Source organism: Musa acuminata, chromosome BXJ3-6 (genome assembly GCF_036884655.1).
Source record: "Musa acuminata AAA Group cultivar baxijiao chromosome BXJ3-6, Cavendish_Baxijiao_AAA, whole genome shotgun sequence".
NCBI classification, from domain to species: Eukaryota; Viridiplantae; Streptophyta; class Magnoliopsida; order Zingiberales; family Musaceae; genus Musa; species Musa acuminata.
Window position 1 is genome coordinate 28,285,089 of NC_088354.1, and position 26,490 is coordinate 28,311,578.

General features: G+C 39.5%; 3 protein-coding genes and 1 pseudogene across 5 annotated transcripts; 2 read left to right on the forward strand and 2 right to left on the reverse strand.

Annotated features, from left to right (window-relative positions):
- The first annotated feature begins 413 nt into the window (after positions 1-413).
- On the forward strand, positions 414-2,754 carry LOC135640500 (large ribosomal subunit protein eL43). 2 transcript variants are annotated; one of them, XM_065154976.1, is made up of 5 exons: positions 414-615; positions 1,633-1,672; positions 1,771-1,859; positions 2,319-2,401; positions 2,493-2,754. In XM_065154976.1, the coding sequence occupies exons 1-5, from the start codon at positions 613-615 to the stop codon at positions 2,554-2,556; spliced, it is 279 nt and encodes a 92-aa protein (XP_065011048.1). In that variant the 5' UTR covers positions 414-612; the 3' UTR covers positions 2,557-2,754. The 2 variants fall into 2 exon arrangements, with proteins under 2 accessions (XP_065011048.1, XP_065011047.1); XM_065154975.1 differs by lacking the exon at positions 414-615 and having other exon boundaries at positions 1,627-1,672.
- A 3,299-nt stretch (positions 2,755-6,053) lies between these two features.
- On the reverse strand, positions 6,054-15,722 carry LOC135641412 (uncharacterized; annotated as a pseudogene). The gene is made up of 9 exons (XR_010497726.1): positions 15,562-15,722; positions 15,389-15,491; positions 14,024-14,152; positions 13,447-13,878; positions 13,303-13,366; positions 12,251-12,390; positions 11,852-12,163; positions 11,311-11,617; positions 6,054-9,003 (listed from the first exon to the last, which is right to left on the reverse strand). The product of XR_010497726.1 is annotated as an uncharacterized LOC135641412 (transcript).
- A 1,442-nt stretch (positions 15,723-17,164) lies between these two features.
- LOC103988812 (sugar transport protein 14) lies at positions 17,165-20,553 on the reverse strand. Its single transcript, XM_009407455.3, has 5 exons — positions 20,290-20,553; positions 20,020-20,196; positions 19,080-19,402; positions 18,138-18,767; positions 17,165-17,771 (listed from the first exon to the last, which is right to left on the reverse strand). Exons 2-5 carry the CDS (start codon positions 20,156-20,158, stop codon positions 17,352-17,354), a joined length of 1,512 nt encoding a protein of 503 aa, XP_009405730.1. The 5' UTR covers positions 20,159-20,196; positions 20,290-20,553; the 3' UTR covers positions 17,165-17,351.
- A 2,842-nt stretch (positions 20,554-23,395) lies between these two features.
- LOC135641413 (E3 ubiquitin-protein ligase ATL42-like) lies at positions 23,396-24,112 on the forward strand. The gene has a single exon (XM_065156770.1). It carries the CDS (start codon positions 23,396-23,398, stop codon positions 24,110-24,112), a length of 717 nt encoding a protein of 238 aa, XP_065012842.1.
- Positions 24,113-26,490: the final 2,378 nt, after the last annotated feature.

Here is a 26,490-nt window from a genome sequence, read left to right on the forward strand (position 1 = left end):
CTAATAAAAAACCTTTAAAACTTACTTGTATTATTTTTGCATCACAGTAGATTCATAAGCCAAATTTTCTACTATAATCTAACAACCCAGAAAAGAGAGAGAGAGAGAGAGAGAGAGCAAAGAACTCACTCATGTCATGTAAAAAACACAACACTTCTAAATAAATTATATATGAAGTATTTATGAGGATGACAACTCAGCCCGTTATCGGCCCATTTAAGCCTTCGAAAGCCCTCTGATATACCTCAATCGAACGGTCGGCGTCTGCGATACCAACATCCAATGTCAATTATCCGACGGCTACGATTGATCGAACAAATAACAGGTTCATCTCACTTACGAAACTAAACAACAACGAAATGAAACGAAGCTACTGAGTCCATCAATCGAAAACTAAGGGACGCTCTTTGATATGTCCGTCAATTGGACGGTCAGCGCACCCGATATCAACGACAATTGTTGGCTATCCGACGGTCGCGATTGATCGAACGACCGATCGAAACGATTAGGGTTTCGGTTATAAAAGAAAGCAGCGGCGACGGGGAACGGCGCGCTCGTCTCCTCGTTAGGGTTTCGCCGGAGCGAAGACAAAGTCTCCCGTCTCCCCGCACCATGGTATGCTCTTTGATCTCTTCCTTATCCTTCGCGCCCTGTCGTAGTGCTTTCTGCTGCCCGTCGTAGTTACGTTTGCTTGCTCATTTACACGTCGTAGAGGGGTTGGAGGCCTGATGGGTAGTACTCATGGTTTGGGAAATGTCGGAGAATAATTGAAAAGCATGCAAGTGACCGGATAGTGCTTCTGTAAAAATTGAATTTTGGAGTGTGAGAAGGGGTTGAAATATGGGATTTAGTGTTATGATTTGGTAGGAAGACATGAAGGTTTGCCTTTCTTACATATGTGGTGTTCTTTGTCAAGGATGGTGTGCGATGAGGTGCTCGGGATGGTGAAACTTCATAAGAGAACTAAACGAGACTTAGTAGTGTTTGCATTGGGGAGTGGCTTTGTGATTTGATGCAAGGAATGGAATCTATGTGATTGAAGAAAAATATTCTTAAGGAATCTTCAATTTTTTTTGTTAATGTTTAAATGAAAAAAAACACTTATGTTGATTGCAATTTTTAAAAGTAAGTTGCTGAATGAAGATCCAATAAAGCCAAATACTAGTGACAATTATAGATATATAAGTCCATCTTCTATAATGCATTTTGTTAGAGAGAGAGAGATAGCCTTTGTAGTCGAAACTCATCTCTAACTATGCAGCTTCAAAAGATACTTCAAGTCTCGATAAAAGCGTGTTTCTAACTTGTCATATGTTGGGTTTTGAGAGTCTATGACTAGTTTCTCCTTGGATCGTATGTATCTCCAAAGTCATAAAGGGCCAGTGCAGAAACTTAGGGCAAATGAAGGAGGTTTTTTCATATTTATTTTGTGATTAGCTTGCCATATGCTATTTGTTATGTGCCAACATTAGTTCTAAATGTTGGCTAATCTAGATTGGTGACTAGTGCAGCTTTTTTGGTGTGGACTTGTACCAGTGCTTGGAATCGACTAGAACAGTAACACTAACTATTTAAAAGCTGATTTAGTTCTTTCTTCTGATCATGGCTTCTTTTTGTTTGACTTGAATGCAGACGAAGCGCACCAAGAAGGCTGGAATTGTTGGCAAATATGGTATGCTGTGCTCTGAATCTGTTCAATAATTTCTTCTCCTTTCTACGTAATAGATTCACCAGTTGTGTGCTTATCTAAGTCACATTTCTTGGCTTCAGGTACCAGATATGGTGCCAGTTTGCGCAAGCAAATTAAGAAAATGGAAGTTTCGCAGCATGCAAAGTATTTCTGTGAATTCTGTGGAAAGGTACAACTTCTTTCAACTGAGTGTGGTTGGTCATATTTAGGCACATTGCATTGCATGTACAACCTAGTTATAAAAAACAATTAAGTTGACCGAGCTCTACATTTCCCTTCTCCCGAAACACATCATTGAAGTTTAAAAATTTTGTTTATATGGATCTTGTGATTCAATGCCTTAAAATTTGTGTCATGAGTAAAGTTTTGGCTTAGCTTGTGTTGGATTGTCGTTTTGTCTAACATATGAGTTCATGTGGTTTCTGTATGGTTTGTGGGTTTTTTAATGGTCATGTGCTGTTCATCATTGCTATCACGAAGAGCTCGCTGAATGTATGGTTCCTTGATTAAATTGGTGCATAAATTGTTTCCGTGTTTGGTGTTTCATTGTATCTTTTAATCTCTTTTTCATAAATTTGTAGCTGCTACTGACCAACATATCTTAACGCCCTTGTTGGCACTTTCCTAGTATGCTGTGAAAAGAAAAGCAGTTGGGATTTGGGGATGCAAGGATTGTGGGAAGGTGAAGGCGGGTGGTGCTTATACCTTGAAGTAAGTGTGTTGTTCTTTTGTGCTCTGGCCTGGCTATTTGCCTCTGTTATTTTGCTCTTCCATAACGTTGTCTCCATGATGTATATATTAGCACTGCCAGTGCTGTTACCGTGAGGAGCACCATTCGCCGGTTGAGGGAGCAGACCGAAAGTTGATGCTGACAATAAGTGAGCAGTCAATTCTGGTAGAAAGGTGATTAGAAGAAGTGCATCCTAAGCAAGTTGGTGTTTGGCTCAGCCATATTTGGTGTTTGATAGTTGGACAATGTGTTCTTGAGTTGGTACTTTGAGGCACATCTGAATTCTGAGTCTTACTTTAATTGGCTTGCATGCCTAGGAAAACATTTGTGGTAATGATCTCTTGCATCTTTAATTTTGGAATTGGTATAATTTTTTTTGGGAGAAAAAGAAAAAGATACCTTCAAACGCTGTTCCAAAAGATTTATTTGCCAGTTGGGAGTCGGATATCGCACAAATGAAATGAATGCCTCTACCTCAGGTTTCTGCTTGCAGGATGAGTGTAGATTGACTAACCTTACATCCTGCTGCAATGAACCTGCCTCGAAGATCTTTAAGCTTTTGTAATCTGTTTTTGTGAGAACATCACATTCTAAAATATAGTTATAGATAGTAAAGAGGGTTATTTTCTTAAAAAGAAGTTTTTCTTTTGGGGTGGTGGGTTTTTTTCCCGTATGTTGTTTCCCCCTATTGCTCATGTCTTTCTCCTATCGTCGCGTCGTCGGGGTAGAGAAGCAATGGGGCTTTGCGGAAGGAGGGAGGTGGTGGAGACAAAGCAGAGAAGTAAAAGGGATAGAGAAGCGATGGGGCTTTGCGGCGGAAGGAGGAGGTGGTGGAGCGAAATCAAGAGAAGTAGAGGGGGTAGAAGCAATGGGGCTTTGCACAGAGGGCGAAGGACGTGGTGGAGTCAAGTTAAAAAAAGGAGTACCGAATGTACTTTGTGGAAGTGATTTGAGGTGTGGTAGGCCTTCTTTTTTCCCCATCTCTTGTAATAATTACATGAAATGGGTAACCACACCATTATTTATCATGAGTCAATGAACTCTGCTTCCACAATATCCCCCTGATCATGAAGGCTCTCTGGCTTTCCCCTGAGAACAGATTGGTCCTGTGAATCCCCCTAAAATACCACAGCAGTGTGATCGCCCAGGTCCTCACTTTTTAGGCTGCAGACAGCGAGTCAAGATAGCAAGGCTGGAGGCTGGAGGCTGGAGGATGGCTAAGAAGTATGCATGATGGTTGGTGTGTCAGGCCATTCACAACTCTTTAAAATTGTGCTTGGTTGGTTGAGGCAGGAAATATAGAGACAATGAAACCTGCACCTCCAGCATCAACAGAACCCCGATGACATCATTCAACTCCCATCAAATATATGCAGATATGACAACTCAAATAGCATACAGAGATATATCAAGAACCTTCTTGTACAAACAAAGAAATTTGCATTCATCACAAGACTACACATATGATGGTTGCAGGACGAGGTTTTCAACTTACATACCTGATGGTTGGTGTATCAGCCATGCCATTCAGAACTATAAATTATGCTTCTTTGTTGGGAAGGGAGGAGGCAGGAAATAAACGATGAAATCTGCAACCTCTCGCGTCAACACGACCATGATGACATCATGAAATTCCCATCTGTTATTGCAGATACTACGATTCAATTGCGTACGGAGATATATCAACAAACTCATTGTACAATCTAATTTAATTTTAAAATAAAAATAAAAATTCTTCCAAGTAACACATAACTTGATAAATTTAGCATGACACCTGCCATTTAAAAATTAACTGCTATGCTAATGGAGGATGCAACCAAGCTCTCACATAAGCTGGAGATGAATGTGGGATGATAATTGAGCATGCTGCCAATACACTCCAAACTTGGTGCTCATGAGCTAATTATTAGGATTAAAAAAAAAAAAAGGAAACAAATCATGGTCTGTACCCGACATGTCAAAAGGGGAATCCAAATGAAATCATTCTAATAATTTCACGCACTGGGCATGATCGGCAGACCTATCAGTACACGAGGCATAAGGGCTCCATAGTAAAGGTCAGAGTTCCAAGTTGAGTTAGAATAACAAAATTAAACTAATAAACATTCAAAAGGTAGATGCTTGCCCTGTGCATCAACACCTAGAATTTGTAGTGAGACTTTCCGAAACAAATAGGAGATATTATTCAAAATACAGATTCATATCATGCCTGCCCTCTAAAATGCAGTGTTTCTTGTTCGTCTAACATTTCAGACATTTAAACCATGCAATAACAATGTCTTGAGGAAGAGACAATCATATTTATTTTGAATAGTGATATTGTCCTAAGTTGGATATCATGAAAAGATTCACGTAACCGACCCAAAAGTCGGGATGCTAAGGTTGGTACTTAGCTCTTTACAAGCTGCAGTGACATAAATTTCCCACCTCAGCTACTATTGAATCCAAAGCAATTCAAAAGAAAGAAAAAAGATCAGGATATCCATCAGTTGTTGCATGAAATTTGAGGAAATTCTTCGCCAGTTGTTGCATGAAATTTGAGGAAATTCTTCGCCAGTTGTTGCATGAAAGAAAAAAGATCAGGATATCGATCAGTTGTAACCGGTTCACTTCTTCGCCAGTTGTTGCATGAAATTTGAGGAAATTCAAAGTACAGGAGAGCTGAAGGAGAGATTTTATATAGCTTTGATTAATTCAAAATTATCAGTATAGTATTAATGATAAATCTGCATTCATTAAGTGATACATAAAAACACAATGTGTAATACCAACAAGAATTATCCTTCTCATCTGAGATAAGTCAGAATAAAAGGGCAGAGAGCAGAACAAATATATATAATTTAACATTTATCTAATGAAAGGTTTCTAATGACTAAATAGATTTGTGCAATGGAGAAAACTCCATTGACATTGTTATACAGTGTTAACTATGTTTATGCTATGAGATCACTAGGGGAAGTAAATCATATGCCCTAGGCTTACTATATTACCACCAAATCATTGCTGTATGGACACTAAAAGGAGTCCACAAGGAACAATGCATATGAACCAGCAGATATTTAGTGGTGAATCGATTCATATTAAATGTGAAGAGAGTTAGAGAGATACCTCGGAAAACATTGTTGAAAGCAATAATAGAGATTTGATTGCTCTTAGTTTGAATAGTTATTTTGTCATGAATAAAACTTGATGGTGGCCAACCCCATGCAGATGGGACATTACAGCTTCTTGCTCTCGTTATGGACTCCCTCAGGTACTTGGCTCCATGCAAGCTTAAGTGGTGTAGATATCAAACCTCCCCAGCTATTACATACAAAGAACTTCAAATCTAAAAGTCAGGATATCCATTGTTGCTTGCATCCTTCCTTCGAATTCCCTCGATTCATTTAAATTGCATGTCTGACTGCTCCATTACCTTGCCAGCTATTGCATGGATGTGAGACAATTCACAACTAAAGGCCACAAGAATAATTCAAAGGAGAGTTATCTAGATTAGCTTGTTCCAGATAATTAACACAAAATGTAAATGAAGGATCTGCTTCATCACATGACACAAGAAAACAAAATGTGCCATACCAAGCATAATTTTCTCAATTTTATCTTTAGATACAATACATGAGAACAAAAAGGAGGGAGGCAGAACAAACATGTCCAGTTTAACATTTATCAATTGAAAGCTTTACAGTAACCAAACAGAATTGTCACTTGATGGGGAAAAGCTCCATCAATATTTGATATACAGTGAGTGTTAACAGTTAACAATGTATATTCGAAGAGCTCACTACAGGAACTAATTCATATGCCCTAGGCTTGCTACTTCTAAAAGGAAAGAGACAAGTACCACCAAACCGCTGCTGTAAGTATATGAGTACTGCAAGAAACAGTCCTCCGCAAGGAATAATGATATCCCATACCAACGAATAAAATCCCTCGTATGGACTAGCATACATGTAGGATGAATTGAAACGAGGCACATAATGGTGACTTCTATAGGCATCATATGCATGGGGCAGTGCTCGAACAATAGTATTTCCAATATAGAAGGAAGGAGAAAGAGCCTTATATTTGGAGCTAGAGAATATGTTAAATAGAACCTGTGGGAGCAAAAATCCATCAAGTATTAAGCCAGCATAGGACATCAAATCGCCCCACAGAGTATGATGAGGCTGGGTAACATAAAGTGGTCTTCTTTTTAATTCCGATTGATTAGATATTCTGTGAACGAACCAGGCAGTCAACCCCCCAACTATATACAAAGGTAAGCATGTTTTAATAGAATTTTTTTCTGCTGTCCACAGATCCCTCTTGCCTTCATCAGCTGATCTTGCAGTACATGAAAGTTGAAGAAAACGAATTAGCAGTAGGAAAGCTACCATTGTCATGATCCTTACTATCACCTCATTTACCTCAAGCCACCCACCGCTCCACAATAAAACATTTTGACTGCCACTTATTCTAAACAAAGCTTGAAAATTGAGCACCAAAGGGATCATATGCCCCAGAGTGAGAATGACGACCATTGTGATAGATACCGATGGAAGTACTTCTGGGTTATTTTTGAAATGGAAGAGCTGCAATCCAATGAAAATGCACGAAAGTGTCAGAGAGACCAAAACCATGATAATTTCTATATCCATCCTCCACATAGATTGAATTGCCTGGTTCCTGTAGATAGTTAATGAAGTAATCTCCAGATGTTCAAAGAAAAGCGGGTCCAACTTGTCTCGTGTGCTCCTAATTGTTCCATTAAGTTGCTCCCCCACTTTGGGATTCAAAGGAGCAAGTTGTATGTTGATAACAATTCCACAGTCCATGGACTCACCTTGTTTCGCTTCCTTCTTACCAGCCAAGGAGCCTATATGCCGACAACCAACCAAGCAAAGAAACCCAGTTTGAGCATTGTATATTCCTTCTGCTGAGATCTTTTCTGCTTCATTCATACTTGAAGATGCATTTGGAAACGTAAAGTGTATCCCATAGCTCACATTGTGAAGGCTGCGATGCTCCTCGCTAACTGAGGGCATAGTATCTACATTGGATCCAAACAAATTACCATAAATCATCTGGCCAATTGAAACTGGGGTGAAGTCCCCCCATGTCGTCTTTCCTTCAGAATTTTTCACAGACACATGAAATCTAAAATCACGAAAAGCATTTGCATCAGGATATGTCCTTTTTCCCACACTTCTGGAACTGTCATTTGCACAAGACTTCTTCACAACTTCTGTCTTAGTGTAATTGTACTTCAAGCCAGGAAGAGAACCCATATAACGGTCAGTGCTCCAGAATGAGACTGCGTCAAAAGAGCCAGAATCATTCTCATTGTTGTCACTCCAAATACGCCCGGCAGCAGTATACCGACTCTCAATCGACCATACAGCAGGGAACCACAAGCAAATCCTAATTGTGCAATCATCAACAGTAGATCTCGACAAAGAATCGTTCAAGCTCCTTACATGACACGCAACAAGGCAAAGCCGGTTCTTCTGAGGATCCCAAGCCCCTTCACCAACCAGTGCCTTCCCGGGGATCAAGAGACTGCCAAAGTAAAAGCTACTGGTATTGGAGAATCCGATATACATATGAAACTTTCCATCACCAGAACATTGTATTTGATTGAAAGACATGAAACCTAGAGTAGATTCTGAGATCTCAGCAAATGGGCTACAAAATCCAGATGAGCAATTCTTCCCCAAATCCAACTCAAACCGCACCCTTGAAAGACTCTGCATGTAGTAGCAGAAAGAAGCAGACTCAAGCCGTAGCGACTCCACAGCATTTAGACGAGCACATGATTTCTGTGCATGAGATATCTGTGTGTACGCGTAATTCCCCGGTGCATACGCTAAGATAGCAATGGGGTCGAAATGATTCGAGCTACCGACGGCATCCAAGTTCTCCAAATTCCCACTAATCAAGCTCGAATAGATGTCTGTAATCTTTGGGTAATCGAGCATTAGGACAGCAGAAATCTGTAGAGGTTCACCTTCAAGCGATCGGCCATGGCCGGTCCCCACCATGCAAAGCTTCCCAGCGGCCTCAGACCAGTATCCGGAGAGATCGAAGCTAACCATTCCGCGCTGGGGGAATGTCCGAGGGATCCGAGGCCGGACATGATGGAACTCGCCAGCGGAGCGATCAAGTACGTGCCGGCCTCGGATGTGGTGGAAACCGGCGCCGGAGCGGAGGGTGAGGGTCGCTATGATCTGGAGGACGCCGGGGGTCTGGGTGGGGAGGATGGACCGGCGACGGAAGAAGAAGGATCTGGAGCGGTCGCTTCCGCCGAAGAAGGCGTCGGCGCCGGAGAAGATACCGGTGGAGAGACGAAAGGCGGTGGCGTCCAAGGAGTGGCCTGTGGTGGGGGATTCCGCGACGACCGTGGCGCAGTGGTCGGCGTACGAGATCGGGGAGGAGGAGGCGGAGGAGGAGAGGACGAGGGCGAGTAGAATTACGGAGGAGATGGGAGAAACCCTAACGAGAGGGGAAGAGGAAGTCGTCGCCATGGGCGAAGCTGCGAGCGCGCAGGGAGGCAGGACGAGGGTGAGAATGACGGGGGAGTGGCCGAAGAGGGAGGCCGGCCGGCCTTCTTATTGGTTGGCGAAACGTTATTTTCGTGGACCGAACATAACGAAACATTCACATACCGTTACAAAGTTTGTAACGAGAAGTTATATGACCGCCGAATCCCAAACCCCACGTTGGCGTTTCTTTTAATGGAAAAACATTTAAATGTATCGATAAAACAAGTTATGGGTTACAATGGGTCCCACTTCAGTGGGTACGACGTGTCACCTGCGTTGACCGTTGATGCAACGAATCTGATCACCATGATGCAGCATTTATGTTTTAATCATCCGATTTTTCTATTGATAAATAATATAAACGAAGAAGTGGAAAACAATAAACAAAAGACGGCAACATTTTTCTATTGTCATTATAATGAGATCACCCATGACTTTTATCTTCGTAGAATGTATCTGTTTTATCTTAACCTTCAAATAAGATATATTGGAGAGTTGAAGTTCGGATTAACTTGTTATCTCTATAATATTCTTAATGAATGAAGTATAACCCATAGAAAATTTTAAAAAAATCAAAAAAAAATTGTTATGCCAACATAGATCCAAATGAAAAATATTATTTTATTCAAATAATATTTTTCAAACTCTTTGATTTCTAGAATTTCATTTCAATCTACATGATTCTTCTAAACATATCTCAAACACACAGAGATCTCATCAGACATAAGTCTTTTGGGGAGTGACTTTGAAGATGGGACATTGTCAGACTCACATCAGGATTCTCCTAGTCAGGATTGTCATATCAAAAAGTTCAATTCAAGATCTATTTTACAAGCTTAATTTTTAAATTTGACAATGACAATGTTATCACAGCAGAACTACCAAATTAAATTTGACACTTAACAATATTGATTCTAGTCCATTTATCTACTGCACACACAAATTTCTATTGGAACACCATTGTTTTTGTTAGATGAAGGCAAAGACTTAGAACCTCACTGATTTGTGCAGTTGGGAGTTCCCTGGCTGCTGCAAGATAGTTTAAAAATCCCTACAGCAGCATCTTGGAGTTGTAGACGAGCTTTCTTTTGGAAACCCTGCAATACATTAAACAGAGGAGGAATTTTGAGATAATTAACACATCTTTGTAAAACAACATAATTGGGGTTCGTGCATAAGTTTGATGATCAAACAAAAGCTTCATACCTGCTAATAAGAAACTCAAGTGGCAGTTCTATGGAGGCATTTACAAGGCAGGGGAGCAGTACAAGTTTAAATGCCTACATTGTTTCTATCACATTGTTTCTTTGTGAAAGCAACAATGTGGAAGCATTGTCAGTGGTGGAGGTGTTCACAGAGGAGATACAGATTGACATCAACATTTACTGAGAAGAAACAGCCACGTTAACATCAAGCCTTTAATTCCACCTACTCCACATAGATGACTTCCTTCAATATAATTATGAGCCAAAAGAAGAAGGAATCATAGCTAAGTTAGTACAAGAAAATATTCTGCTTCATACATGACTAGAGGTCTTCAAAATCTTTTACTTCCTTTTCAAGTATTTGAATGAATAAGTTGTACTAGAGGTTCTAGATCATTGTTTGACAATGCCCATGACATTAGTCTTGATTTGGAATGACACACTAATCTAATCAACTTAGTTTTGAATCATAATTTTTCAGACATATTATAATAGTAGATAACACCATTAACAAAAAAAAAAATAGATTAAACACCATCCAATGCCCTATCAAAGGAAAAAAGATATAACACCATTGATAAACATTTTTAGATAAAACACCATTTAATGTCCTATTAAAGGAAAAAAGATATAACACCACCAAATGAACTCTAAGTGAGCATTAAATGATGAACAGTATAATTTGAAATTTCTGAATTCAATCAGACATGTTAAAGTTTGAACAATATTGAAGTACACAATTACATAACTTAAGCTCTAGTTCCTGGTCTGGGATAATAATGCTTTCAGCTTCAATTGTCTATTGCTAATAGTATATATGTTAATATCTATGTGTATATGATACTAGCTAAGCAATAAACAAAATCTAGTTAACTGAATAATGTTGCTTTCAGCCATCTCCCTGAACATACCATTTGAACTAGCTAAAGTAGCATGAACATTGATTATGGAAAATAAACACACAATATGAAGCAAAGCAAAGGAACACATGCACAATCTACTCCAAGATCAGAATAACAAACTAGAAATATTTACATATGATATTTACATGATGAATAAGTTAAGATGGTTAAACCATACAGCTGGTGCTTTCTGAACTCTATAGGTCAAAATGTAACCTAAATGCCTTCTGGGCAAAATTAATTTGAACTTGATTTCACAATCATAAAGTAGTATCGGCTGTGTTGGCTATTCCAACTTTAGCCTTCTGAGGCAGAAATTCAATGCAGTCAGCCCCTTTGACAGCAAACTCCATCAGAAGATCCTCAAATAATTTCTCTAGGGAGCTCTTGAATGCTGGTGAGCAACTCTTATCACCCTTACTAACATCATGCACGCCTTCACCAACAACACATCCGACTTGTGCACCACCCATGTAGGCTTTGCATGCCACAAGAATCGTATGCCCACGATTTCGGAAATGTCCAGCCACAAAGTCGTCAAAATGCTGTAATCAGAACATGGTAGAAATCTGCGGTTATGAAAGTCATATTAAAAGCACTGCAAGCTCAAAGATAAAGAAGTTTAGCTTCTCAAGAGAACTATAAAACACATACAGAGAGCTTGCAAAAGTTTAACTTTTCAAAGTCATAAAAAAAAACAAAAAATACATATGAATTGTTCTAGTTGTATCCAGGATGCAACAGAGGGATGCACACCTCAAAGTGCAAAAAGAAATATGTATATAATGATGCATGATTCATACCGTTGGAGGCTTCCTTAGTGAATATAACATTGTTTTGCATGACAAGAGAAAAGTATTCTCATTATACATCAGAGATTCCTTCTCCCCATGATCTGTATTAGCTGTTTGTGCATATCCTGGCTCATTGAAGTATGGCTTGGTATTGAGAACAAGAGCCTGAATAGAGATCAAGACCTGCAGCATTGTTGAATTTAATGGATTCCATGTTTCGCATCCACTGCCAGGCCATGTATTCAGAAGGCTAAGGCAAACCTTCCCACAAGCATACAAGTTTGGGTTTAGTCTGAGCCCACCAGAATGATAATGAACCATCTGCATGATATTAGAAAAGAATCAATCTATTTCTTGCGACAAAGATAGAAATCATTGATTGCTAGAAGTATAATAAGAGTTACACACCGGAGGGGTTTGGGGATAGTTCGGAGGAAAGTAAGTGTCGAAGAAGAAAAGGCCATCATGATATGGAGTTCCAGGTGGTCCAATTATAACAGCCCTTAGAATGTCCATCCTACCCTCATAAATTCTAACATATATCATCTCTGTTCAGGACGTGACATGAGAACCAAAAAGTCAACAATATCAAATGAAACAAGAATGAAAAACAAAACAAAAGTGAATCTGATCAGCTCGAGTATCACTCGTTTGGTTTCCAATTCTGGCAGAGCAAAAGCACTACGCTGTCAAGAATTTTATGAGACCATATTATAACAACATTGGTAACATGAACCTCGCTGCAGTGACACTTGAGAAACATGATGCAGATGACATGAAAATTGTGTAATGAGAGCTATCATGTAGGAAAACAAGTTATTGTATGCATCCAAAGAAACAATGCAGGACGAGCACAACATAATATTCTCCAAAAAAAAAAATTCCACTAATTGACATTAGGAATGCAAGTGTCTGCTTAAAGAGAGCCTAATCTTTTCAACTTACATGTTCCCAAGTTCAAAGAATGCGTAAAAACTAGCGTCACATACATGCAAGAAGACAGAAAATACCAGATAACAGACAATACATGGTGGATGGTGTGGATGAGTCTGTCCAGCTTATAGTTCTTATCGTTTACTTCAGACATTAGCGTGAGAATATGATATAACACTACTATTTGAGGAAAACAGAGGTAAGTATCTGACACAATTGTGTGGCTGATAGACACATCAACTTATTTGGGTTAGTGATATTTCTTCCTAAGATGAGAAGAATGAGGAAGTCAGTCTTTTCTTATTTTCTGCTTTCCTTTTTCTTTTCAACCTATATGCTTTGCAGAAAATTATGCTACACTAATTCAACATATCACAAATAAAATGGACAACCTTACCATCTAAGTGATTAATAGGACATACTGGTAATTTTCACAAGGATTGAATGTTGAAATCTAACAAGATCTACATCAACAAAATTATAAATATCCAGAATTGACTGTGGTGCGGCGTGTGTCACAAACTCACCAGGAAGATCTTTTTCTAAGACCTTCCACTCATGCTGAATCCTCTTTGACCAATCTTTTGAAGGCTGTTAGTATAAAAATATCAGGAAAAGTTAGCACAGCATTTAGAATTAAAAGTTGCATAGAAATGTTTTGTATTACTGACCTTTTTAGTAGATGGAATAGCTTTTAGAAGATCTGGTCTGCTGAAATAATGATCTTCATGATCCTGAACAGTATCAAGTTGTTTAAATGATCTATATTTCACATCAATTTCATCTTCAATCACTATCTTGTCCTTGTTCTTGCTTAGCTCTTTGGTAGCAGGAACTTCCAGCCATGGTACAGTTAACTCAATGCCAGTTGGCAGGTCCAGATCATCAAATTTAGTAGCCAAATTAAGATCAAAATCATTTTCAATATCTTCAGCATCATATTCGTAGTCATATTCATCATCATAAGCATAATCATATTCTACATCATCATAATATTTAAGATCCAGTTGTCCTGCCTCATAGCTCTTTAAATTATCCAGTGGTGCGACATGTTCAGAATCATTATTTGCACTCGAACTCATAAGGTCATTGAGCAAGGCATCCTAGATTGACAGAAAAGGAATAATTTCTTTCTTATTCATATTAGTTGATAGTTTGGGTGGTTGATAATTTGGGAAGCAAAATAACATGCTAAAATAAAAATTCTGAGTAAGAAGTTCTTTGGGTATAAATGAAGAACTTTTCTACCTTCGGTTGCTTTGGACAGCTTTTATCATTTCTGACAGCTTCTTTGTTCTTGTAGTCTGAAGTGCTTTCACCGATTGACACAACACCATCATCATCTCCAACAAGCTCAATTACAACATGAGGAACAACCTTAAACACAAACATAAATTAAAGCTCAACAAGCATCTAAACTTTCCTATATAACAAACTCATTATCTGATGATCCAAAAAATAAATCAACAATGAGAAATAAACAGTTGCAATCAACATCAATATGTCATTCAGATAGCTTCTATTAAAGGAAGATAAATAAGAAAATTGGTAATGAAACTCCAACAAGGCTTATGTACTTTACCTAGGGTATCAAATCAACACTAACAACAACACCAAACCAAGAAAAAAAAGAAAGGATGGTGAAAGATGAATATGATAAAAAGATTAGAAGCAATACGACAAAAATAACACTGCAGTTCATCGGTTTAGGATGTTAATTATTGTACATGTCACAACAATACAATTCATATCACAGAAATAAAAAGCGGATGCATATATCTTCCTGCACAAAAGATAACTTCAAAAACAGAAAGCTGCGATAAAGGTGCTGCAAATCAAGACTTGCATTGGCCGAGCATCTAGCCCCTCTTGGGCAAGCCAGACCCATGAAGTGGAGCCCAGATGGTAAGACAATTGCATGCTTGAGATTGATGCAAGACTTGCATACGCACAATTCTTCTTAGCATCCATATAAAGCTTTTTATCAATGACAAATAAGCTCCATCCATAAAAACGAATATGAAAGAAAACTTAAATACCAAACGGAATAAAATGCAGAAGTACCACAATCTAGAACTAATGTGGGCAGAAAACAAGACAGACACTCTAATTCTTTCACAAGCAGAAGATGAATTCTTTTAATCAGAAACTGCTACCAGTTTTTCGTTTATCATGGTCTTACCTTTGAAGCATTCGTAGGTATCAGATATCAGTTCACGATAAATAGAACAATAAGTATTTCTCAGATTTAATAGAACGTGGATTTTCTATGCCAAGAAGCACATTCACGAGCCAGATTTAATGAATATCCATCCAATTGAGAAAGCAATGAGTCATCAATAAGTTCCACATGCAATAAAATGGACGTAATAAAAAAAGACAGATAAATATGCGTATTAAACTCATTCCTAAGACGTGATGCTACACTCTAGGGTTTTCCTTTTTCCGCCCAAGAATAGGACATCGACAACACGATGACCTATCCGCAACCCAGCCCTCAAGATCGGATTTTTATTGGACCCATCAAACATCACAGGAGATGATTCAATCGAAGAGAAGTTACGGAATCGAGGAACGAGAGAAAAGAATGGGGAGGGAGATCGACACCAGCACCTGGCTCCGCTTCGGCTTCGGCGGGCTGGAGGTGCAGGCCGACGGCGAGACCTCCACGATATCGGGATCCTGGAAAGACGAGCTGCCGAAGAAGAGGACGAGCCTGCACGGAGGTCGAAGAACCGTGAGCGAAATTGTTGGTGGGGAAGACGAGGGGCGGATGGAGGGCTCACTCGGGTTCGGCGGCGGGCGGAGGCTCCATGGCGGCCATCGGCGTTGATTCCACTAGGGTTTCGGTGACCTGGGAAGGGGAGGACGGGGGGAATCGGGGATTAAGTAAATAGTATGATCGAACGAGAAGAAGGAAACTTAGGAACGACAGGAACGAGGAGAGACGAGGGAGGGAAAAAGATGGGGGAGTGAGACTGGGAATCCTCTCCAACTACTGTAACGACGCGCCGTCAATCGGAGCGTTCATTGTTTCGAAGTGTGGAGTGGCCCCCGCGGATGCACGGGTGTGATGGGAGAGTGAGTTACAATACTTGCAGGTGATCCTCGGGGGGAACTATCCAATCCAGTTAGCTTTACCATGAGACTCTTTCCCCTCGCTCTCTCTCTCTCTCTCTCTCTCTCTCTCTCTCTCTCTCTCATTCCTTTCCTTTTTCTTTTTTATCTTTTAAATTACGACAAAATATATTTTTTGAGCGGTTTCTTAGGAAAAAATCCAAGTCATTTTTTTTTTCATATTTCACCTCTGAAATTTTTATAATGCTTTTAGTAAGCCCTTTTCTATCTTAAATAAAATATTATCCTCGTTAACAACTTTCTTAGTTTCATTATAATCTAACTAAATCGAACTAGCAATATCGATTTATTGTTAGTCCAAATCGATCATAATATTTTGAATAGAGTTATAATGTTTTTTATTACTAATTCTATTTGGATCACCGTAATCAAAATTTAATTAGTTCAAAGACATTGTAAACAAATCTCAATTAATCTCAATTATATATATATATATATATATATATATAGTAAAACAATCTAATCTCAATGTTGCCTTAGTATTGTTGTAATAATAATAATAATAATAATAATAATAATAATAATAATAATAAATATAATAAATATAAACATTTCGAATCACCTTATGTTGCGTTTAGTGCTGTTGGAGGAATGGCATCACTGCTCATTGTTTATTAGAGAAAAGAAAATATTTATAAAAAAAAGACCAACAACAACCACATTGACCATATGATTTTTAGAAAGATGAATTGGGAGGCATGCCATCACTGCTAATAGAAAAGCAGCATCATGTATTTAAATTATAATTACTATAATAATGATAAAAGTTATTATTATATTTATCTTCTTCTTCTTCTGAAAGCATACTCCCTCGTAACTAAACAATGACACGCTAACCAATGGTCCACCAACATCCATCCCATGGGTGTCCATTCGGATCACTGAATGAGCACCGAGTTATAGTGCCTCTGCCTCACTCGGATGACTTCACTTCGTTCCTCTGCTTCATCGTTAAGACACCGATCAGAAGATAACAGTCTACGGGCATCAGACTCCACCATTGAGTAAGAAAGAAAAACCAGACTGCAGTGTCACAAGTCTAAAACTAAGATGGGATGTCACGGATAGTCTGCAGAAAAATGGACTCTCACTCGTACATGTAAAACTTGGGAGATCATGAAAGAAGCGACAAGGATGATCTCAAGACCCTCCACTTTCTGTTTACGATGGAGGCATCTGATTCTTCTCGCTAAAAGCAATGATCATATCTATATTTATTTATGGATATATGGATGGGGAGACATGAGGCCATTTAGTGGAAACTTGATTGATTTGCAATAACAACAACAACAACAACAACAGGTAATTGGAGTTATTCCTATCTTTGCTGTTTGCTTCATCAACAGCTTGAAAGATGAAAATAACATAGGTGTGTGTGTGTTCACCCATCTAAAACGTAAACCAAACTCTAAATCATCTGGAGACCTGCTGTTGGCTCTCAGGCAGGATTTCTGGCGACGATGCTCTTCCAGAACCAATGCTTCTCCCAAAGCCGTGACATCTCTTCGATCGGAACTTGCTTGGTTTCGGGTAGAAGCAAGATGACGAACGAGGACATGATCACAATCAAGCCAGCAAAGAGGATGAAGACACCCCACCTCATATGGCAAAGCATGGCAAGGAAGCACTGAGCGATCGCGGCGGTGAAGAACATGTTGACGCACACCACAACGCTTTGACCTGCCGATCTCGTCTCCAGAGGGAAGATCTCGCTCGGAACCAGCCAACCAAGAGGTCCCCAGGACCATCCGTAGGCCACCACGAAGGCACAGATTGCGATCACCAGGATCACAGCCAATCCTTTGGGGAGCATCACCCCATGACCGAATTTTAGTGCAAGAATTATAGCGACGATTACCTGTCGGAGACAAAAAAAAAAGAACAACTTTTGTCAGTCAGAATCAGTGAAGACACTCTGGCGACGACATCAACACTCTTGCATTGATGTTGTGAGTGAAGCAAGTCCAGAGTGTCATCATAGTTCTCGACAAACCGAAGCACATCAGTCGGTCATAAAAAAAGTTAGCACCTATCATATTTTAATTCTGCTAAATGGAGAAAACATGCAGCTATATCATCTCAAATTCGAAGCTCTCGGAAGATGTTAAAGATTTAATTTAATTTAATATATGTATTTTTTTCTCATCGATTGGCATATTGTTACCAATCGACTTGGCATCCGAATTTTAGAGCCAACGAGTTGGATACTACGGAAGCTGCTTACCATGGAGGTTATCATCTGAATGCCAGCTTCGATGAACAAGAATCTCCTTCCCATCCTATCGACGACCGACATGGAGACGAGTGCCCCGATCACAAGCATAGAGCTCGTTATGATGGACGAATAGAGAGAAGCCCCGGAGCCCATGCCCAGGCTCTGAAAGATCACGGGAGAATAGAATAGAATCGAGTTCATTCCGGATAGCTGCTGGAACGCAGGAATGCCAAGAGCTCCTATAACGAGCTGGGGACGATTTCTTGGCTCGAGGAGGTTCCTGAAGGGATGCTTCACCGCTCGCGCTGCTTGGCTGGCCTCCTTTAGGTCCTCAAACTCTGCATCCACCTGCTTGGTCCCCCTTACTTTTTCCAGTATTAATCTTGCTTCGTCTAGCTTGCCTTGTTCGACGAGGCTGTTGGGGGTTTCGGGAAGGAAGACACCGCCCACAAACATCAGCGTCGCCGGCACCGTGGCGAGGCCAAGGGAGAGTCTCCATCCCCATGGGTGAAGCTTTTCTGTGAAGTAGTTGATGATGTCAGCTACCAATATACCCAAGCAGGTGGTCAGCTGGAACAATTGGTTGACCGCCCCTCGGATCTTCGGTGGCGCTATCTCCGAAAGATAGAGGGGAACAGCCTGTCGCCAGCATCACAGATATCAGGAACGCGTCGAGACATCAAAAAAAGATAACATGCTTTTCGCTTGAACCTGCTCTTCTACATGATGCTTGTTTGTTTCTAGGATCATGCTGATGCATAGATAACGCGATAAGCTTAATGGTTAGAGCGATTAGATCGATTTGATAATCAAAACTTTAGCTTGGATCTTCCTTCCGTGCACTGCAACATTGATTCAATACCAAAATTTTGCGATTCTAGCTTATTAGCTTACCGGGGAGCATCATTCAGATGGGTCACGCTCCGATGCGTATGGCTAGTAAGTTCTTACCTGATTTCCAAATCCGATGCCAATTCCAAGTAATATTCGGCCGACGATTAGCATGAAGATGTTGACTGCTCCTGCATTGATAGCTCCGCCGAGGAAGAAGCTGACCGAACCACACATGATGCTGATCCTTCTTCCGTATTTCCTGGTCACCGGCGAGGCTCCAAAAGTGGAGACGAGTGCCGCGAAGTAGAGGGCGGACGTGAAGAGAGTCAACACTTGATTGTCGTATTTACAGTAGTCGGTTTCATGAAGATGTGCTTGCTTTCTCCGGTAGACACGGGGGAAGAACTCCTTCAAGAAGTCGTCCATGGAAGTCACTCCACCTGCAGGTTTGGATGCTGAGTGAACTGGGACGAAAATTTCTCTCTTTCATCACGAAATAAATCCTAGTAGACTTTCAAATTAATTGTTGGGAAAATGATACTTTACTGATCCACAAAATTGCTCTGTTTAATCACAAGGTTAAAGGAAAAAGAATCGAAGCTCTTGGCAAAATTTTCAGAGCATTTATATTAAAGCGATTAGGAACTGTGAACCTTTCGTTTGCGCAAACGAGGAAAAGGATATCCGAAAGTCAAAAGAAGATAAAAAAGTAACTCTAAAAAGTGTGCCCGTCTGAGTTCCCAATTCGTGGGGGAGCGGTCTTCAGGCCTTTTCATGAATACACAATAAGAATAGATTCATCTCTCCGGTCTCCGGCCAGGAAGAGTTAAATACCACACAATTTTCATGGAGATAATAACGAGACACACAAAATACCCATCAACGCCAACTATCTTCCGAGAACACCCGAAGATTTGATCGAGGAACCATTAACGACCAAAACTTTTCATTTCAGAGCGATGGCACATCAGATGAAATCATTTCTCCAACAAACAATGAACTCTGGAGAAGACCAGGAAACGCGAAGAAGGGGGGGGAGGTGGCAACGAGGACTTACCGGATACGCCGAGATCGTAACCAAAGAGGGATCCTCCGAGGGATCCCACGACGCATGCCAATATGAAGTAGCCGGTGATCCTACCCTCGTACAGCTCTGCTCTCCTGCCCAACTCACCACCAACAAAGCCCCCAGCCATCGCTCCCGTCTCCCTGTCTGTCACTCAGCTTCTTGTAACTGCAGGAGCAAGCCAGATCTGTTAGAACGACGGTCAAACTCGAGGAAGAAAAAAAACATGAAGCGAACACTAGATGATCAGTGTTATTTTACTAGCTGGTAGGAGGATGCCTGTCGATGAATCAACAGACAGACAAGTCATGTGAATCCGTAAAAATAAGAGGCAGGCTTTGACTAGAGCAGCGGGGTCTCGATCTTGGTGAGGCTCCCGAGAGAGGGGGAGGGAGGGAGGGAGGGGAGAAAAGAATGGCATATGCCCGCTGGACATGACCGGCATAAGAGCAAACCGCGACTTGGAAAGAAATAGTAGTCTATGATAGGGTCGGATATGTCGAAAGAAACAATTTTGTTAGGTTTGGATACGGTGAAAGAAATCAATATCTTGGCGGCTGCGGGGTTTGACTTTGGTTGAAGTTGGTAATATGATGATAATTTATAGGATCTTTTTTCGATGAAAAGAGTGGGGGGGTAAGACGACGAACAGAGGACTCGAATTCTTGCGGAATCGAAGCGGACGGCTGCTGTTTCATTGTTATTTCCCACGTAATTTAACTTTATCTCATCATCATATGGAAATTTCAATTTTAGCAGCCACAACAAAGATAATGTTTCCTTACAGCAACGAACATATCTGTGGCCATCTATGACCAATATCGTCGTGTGAATCATTTGCTTCGGATATCAGTGGTCAGAAGAGGAGGCTGATGATGTAGGATTATCCAATGATGTGACGCAACCAAGAATTTTGTTTCCTTTGTTACCATGGATCTGTTGACTCATTCTGATATGAAAAGTCAAAGAACCGAATAATTTATGGTCGGCTTTTATGAGGGGTTTCAATGATCGGATAAAATAAATCCAAATGCAATTCCGGGTAAACATGGTATGTTTTATCTGCATTATCCTCCTGATCTTTTTATGTACATATATATATATATATATGGTTCGATTCTGGATCCTAAAAAATGGAAAATATTTGGTTGAATTAGATGCCTGGCTCGGGACAAATGATCCAATCGGTACAAGATTATAGAACATGTCAAGAATTATTATGATCCCGTGAGAGAAAAAGAAATATGGATAGTAGACACGCATTTAGTGGAGGAATTTATTATGCTTATCGGGAATTTAATACTTGACTCCTTTGTTTGATGCCAACATCTTTTTTTATTGGAAACCAATATCCACTCACTATCTCTTTAACATTATATATACACGAGTCAAATTACAAGCAATAATATATCTATTTATTTTTAATTGTATTTGATCATATGGACTAGTCATATCTTAATTGCATAAGTTATATTGACTTCAGAGTCACGCCTAACCATATATGATAGATTATATTTGACCATATGGGTTGGTCTAATCAATCAACTTTAACTTAAGTTAGACTTTAATTTAATCATTTCTATTAAATTAGACTTTAATATTTTAAAATATTATGACATAATAATTAACTTTAAAATTATTATTTTCATGAATTAACTAATTTAGATTCACGATTCCAAATTTAAAACTAATTAGATCATAAAAATTTATACATAATTTCTTGAAACATAAATATATCTAATTAAATGAATTAGAACTATTATTAAATTAACTAATCATTCTAATATCATAATTCAATGATCGTTATTTATTAATCATAAAATTTTAAAATTAAGATATTATTATGCATCACATAAATTATAATAATTCTAACATCAAAGATTTTAAAATATAAATAAAAACTAATAAGAAAAGAATAGAAGATCTTACCTTTACTCGAGGATTTCTCTTCTCTCACGAAATCCTATTCTAAATTCTCACATAATTTATATATAATTTCTTGAAACATAAATATGTTTAATTAAATGAATTAGAACTATTATTAAATTAACTAATCACTCTAACATCATAATTTAATTATCATTATTTATTAATTATAAAAATTTTAAATTAAAATATTATTATGCATCACACATATTATAATAATTCTAACATCAAAGATTTTAAAATATAAATAAAATTAATAAGAAAAAAAAAGAAAATCTAACCTCTCCTCGAAAATTTCTTTCCTCAAATAATCCTCTCCTAAATCTTTTCGCTATTAAGCTCGATAAAATAACGAGAGAGGAGAACCTCCCTTTTTATAGAAGAAGATTAATGTACCTAAAAGGTAAATAATAATTTAATTTTTATTTTTTTTACACACAATGATAAAATTATAATATTTATTTCTTATGGTTCATACATAAAATAAAATTTAAAATATTTACTTTCTAAAAATCACTTTTTTAGGAAATTAATAAATTAATAATTTAATTGATTGATAAAAATTTTAATTTATCCATGTGATTAAGAAAATTAATTTTAATCATTTTCTTAACTATAATATATAAATAAAGAAATTAATAATTTAAATAAAATAATATATTATTTATGATAATTAATTTATGTCAAAGGGAGAAATAATTATCGTGCAGATTACATGCCCAATAATGTTATCAAACACCCGTCGTGCACAAGTCCATAATATTATTATTATGTTTTGGGAAGGTAATCGACCTTTCTACAACGGTGGACGTGCCTGCCCGTGTCCGCTTCTCTCACCGCCGTCAATGCCGTGTGGGATTTGTCCTCCCGCGCCGAGTTATCGTCCCCTCTGCTTCCATACGCCTTCTTGGAGCTACGCCGATCGTGATAGAGAAACCTTCTGTGCCCGCTGAACTCTCCCGCCGCCGCCGATGACGCAATCCTGCACCATTCCTGCTCGACACCAAACCTCGGCAGATGTGGCTTACGACCCACGTCCAACCGTGCCCGTTGGACGCGCACCCGCAAGACAGCACAGCACGCCCGTGTGTCCTTCAACATCGTCCGAGTCAACGGGGTGACATGTTCATGCATGAAGATGCTTCCTTCTCCACTGAATTCAACACAAGGTGGCACAGGAAATATAGAGGAAGGGTTACAGATTCCCCTCGAGTTCCCCATTGCACCAGTTGATGCTCGTGAGTAAGAAGTTATCAGAAAATCTAGCATGGTTCGAACTCTGTCTCTTCTCGTCCTATTAAGATTTGTTTTATCGTTCTGAAATTCTTGTCAATTCCGATAAATTCTTTTTTCCTCTCTCGACCGATATCATCTCTCCTAAAGATAACTCTCAAAATGTTTGCTTTAGAGCTTCAAACTCCAATTCTAACTCAGCAAAATAATGACAGCCATCAGAGCCACAAATCCACAGAGGAAGAAGGAAGAGGCCAAAACTCTTCCTACAAGACAGCATGTCTTCCTTCCCTGCTTTGATGTTCTACTTTTCCTGTTGTTGATCTCGGCCCCTGTCCGTGTCGCCGTGCAACCGTCCGATGGCAGCACATGGTCGTTGCTTGACGCCACCTTCTCCTTCTGGCCCAGCCTGGCCATGGTTGTTGGCATCTTCACCGTCATGTTCTCTGTCACCTTCCTCCTCCTCGTATATGTCAAGTTTTGCCGGTTCACGGTCGTTGAGCTATCCAGAAACGATGGCTTTCTCCTTCCGCAGTGTCGGTTCTCGGGCATCAACAAGGCCGCGGTCGAGTCGCTTCTCGTGTTCTGGTTCTCGGGGCTGCGCGATGCGTGGGATGGCCTTGAATGCATCGTTTGCCTGTTTAGGTTCGACGGCGCGGAGCTCCTCCGCCTGCTGCCCAGGTGCAAGCATGCGTTCCACATCGACTGCATTGATCGCTGGCTGGCGGCTCACTCTACCTGCCCGCCGTGTCGACGCAAGGTCAACGCGGAGGACGACAATGCCGTCTTTGAGTACTTCACAAGCTCCCGGTTCCTGTTCGCCTCCTGTCGGCACGAGGAGGCGGTCAACTACGTCGATCGTGTTGGAAGAAGCTTTAGGAAGATCAACATACCGGCTGAAGGCACGAACAGGGCTCAAGCATAAGATCACGATTAGAAAATTTAAGACCAAAATGTGTTTCTTAACCACCATAATAGAAACACAAGGAAATTTAACGTAGAAACAAAAATTGCATACCTCCAACTATTATTATCAAGAATTTCAACAATAATTTCTTTTAGTATTTTGGCACCTCTCGATTCAGAACTCTTGCTTTAGATGGTATAAAAAATCCTTAAGATTTGAAAGAGAAAGAGCTTAGAGACCAAAAACCTCATTTATATAGACGTTCTCTCATCAAGAATATTTATTATCACTAACTTCGTAATGTTCAAGAATTAATTTAAGTTTATAATGTTTGAATCATAATAATTTTTTTTAATAATAATAAATAAAATATTTAATAATAATAGTTGCACTCATAATGAATGAAAAATTAAAATATTTAGACCATAATAAATGAAGAAATTAATAATATGAATGATCAACTTAACGAGACGGTTACATTCACTAAAAAAATAATGATAATAGATGAGAAATTTAATAAGAATGATTACATTCTCCTACTTTATCCATATGTTTAACTTAATAACTTAATTAATCTTATCGAATAATTTTCTTAAGAAATAAATACATGAATCATAGCGATAAGTCATCTAAGAGCGAGTATTATCATTCATGTATCATGATGTATTTAGTTTCTTAAGAATTAATCTTGGTAAATTACTTAATGAATAAACCTTATGTTTATTCTTGGTTTAGTACAAATTGTTCGGATCAAGAGCGGGGTCGGCACTAGGGGGGTGAATTAGTGCAGCAGTAAAATCACGTCGGTTATGGAAATTTCTTCGTACGTTAAAAACTGATTTCAAAAACTTAACTTGAAAGCGTGTTCGTAAAAGTATTGAAGGCAATTTGCAGTTAATGTAAATTACAAGAAGGAAATGTAAACCAGATTTTAGAGTGGTTCGGTCATCGTGACCTACATCCACTTCGTTGATTCCTCTTCCGTCGAGGCCACCGACATCTACTATCGATCTTCCTTTAATAGGCGAATATGAACCTCCTTCTTACACCCCTATTCTTCTTTTACCGGGTTTAGGAGACAACCCTTACAAGCACTCATTCCTCTCTTACAGAATTCTAAACTTAGAGTGGAGGAGGGAATTTCTCAAGAGATTGCAGCAGCGTTTTCTCACTTTTAAATTCTCTGTGCTTGTGTAAGTTAACCAGGGTTGAGAGGGGTATTTATAGGCTTCAAGTTAATTCAAACTTGGAGCCTAAAAAGGTCTCATCCTATGTTTCCTGGGTATTAGCGGTACCACGATCGTTCTTGGGCGGTATTACAGTCGCAGGATCTGGTACTAGATGGTACCACCACTGGCAGCATTGCTACAGGTGGTACCACCGCCTAGGAATCCTGGGGTGCTGTTCCCTAGGCGGTGCCACCGCCGACTAGGTTTCAGCACCCTGGTTGCGCCTTGAATCCGGCCTAAACCAATCCAACTTCGGGCCCAGTTGGCCCCTAACAGAGTTGATAGGATTACCTCCCAATCCCAACTCTAATTATGTGCTAACTACGATTCCTAAGATATATTCTAAGCAAGATAAGTCCGATTTCTTCCAACGATCTTCCAGCGAACTTCCGATGATCTCTTGGCAATGTTCCGGTAGACTCCCTGCAAGCTCCTGGACTTCATGATGATCTTCTTGGCGAGTTCCGATGAGTTTCTTTGGCAAGCTCCTGGACTTCTTGGTTGATTCCGACAGAACTTCCGACGAACGTCCGGACTTCCAACGAACTCTCAAACTCCTAACGAAATCGCGTTCTTGACTCCAAGACTTCATTTTGCTTTATGCCTTGCTATCGTAGTTAATCCTGCACATATAAAAATACACTTCGATCTAGACAATTATTACTAAGCATGAATCATGTTGTCCGGCATGTCATTGGTCCATCGATGCTTCGTTCGATTCTTCGGCGCATCGTCCTCTCTTGCGGCCTATTGCCCAATCAGCCAGTTGAGCTCTGCAACTTCGATATCCTTAGCGCAATATCTGCTCTTCTTAGCCCGATGCCTGAATCCATGGCTCGAAACCTTCTATCGATACGTCGACCAATCCTCCGGCCCGACGTCCAATCTTCTGACACGTTTTCCTTTGGCCCAACATAATTCTTCCTGCTTTAATTGTCTCTCCCTAATCGAAGGATTCTGCGTCACTCAAAATACAGATTAAATCATAAACACTTATCAATTGGTTTTATCATCAAAATCTGAGATTCAACACAAATATATTTTCTCAAATTAATGTGTAAATGAATGAGAAAATATCATAATATATAAGAGTTTCAATACAATTATAAAGTGAAATAAAGTCTCATTTTCTCTACATGATCCTTGAATTTCAAAGGTGGCATGCTT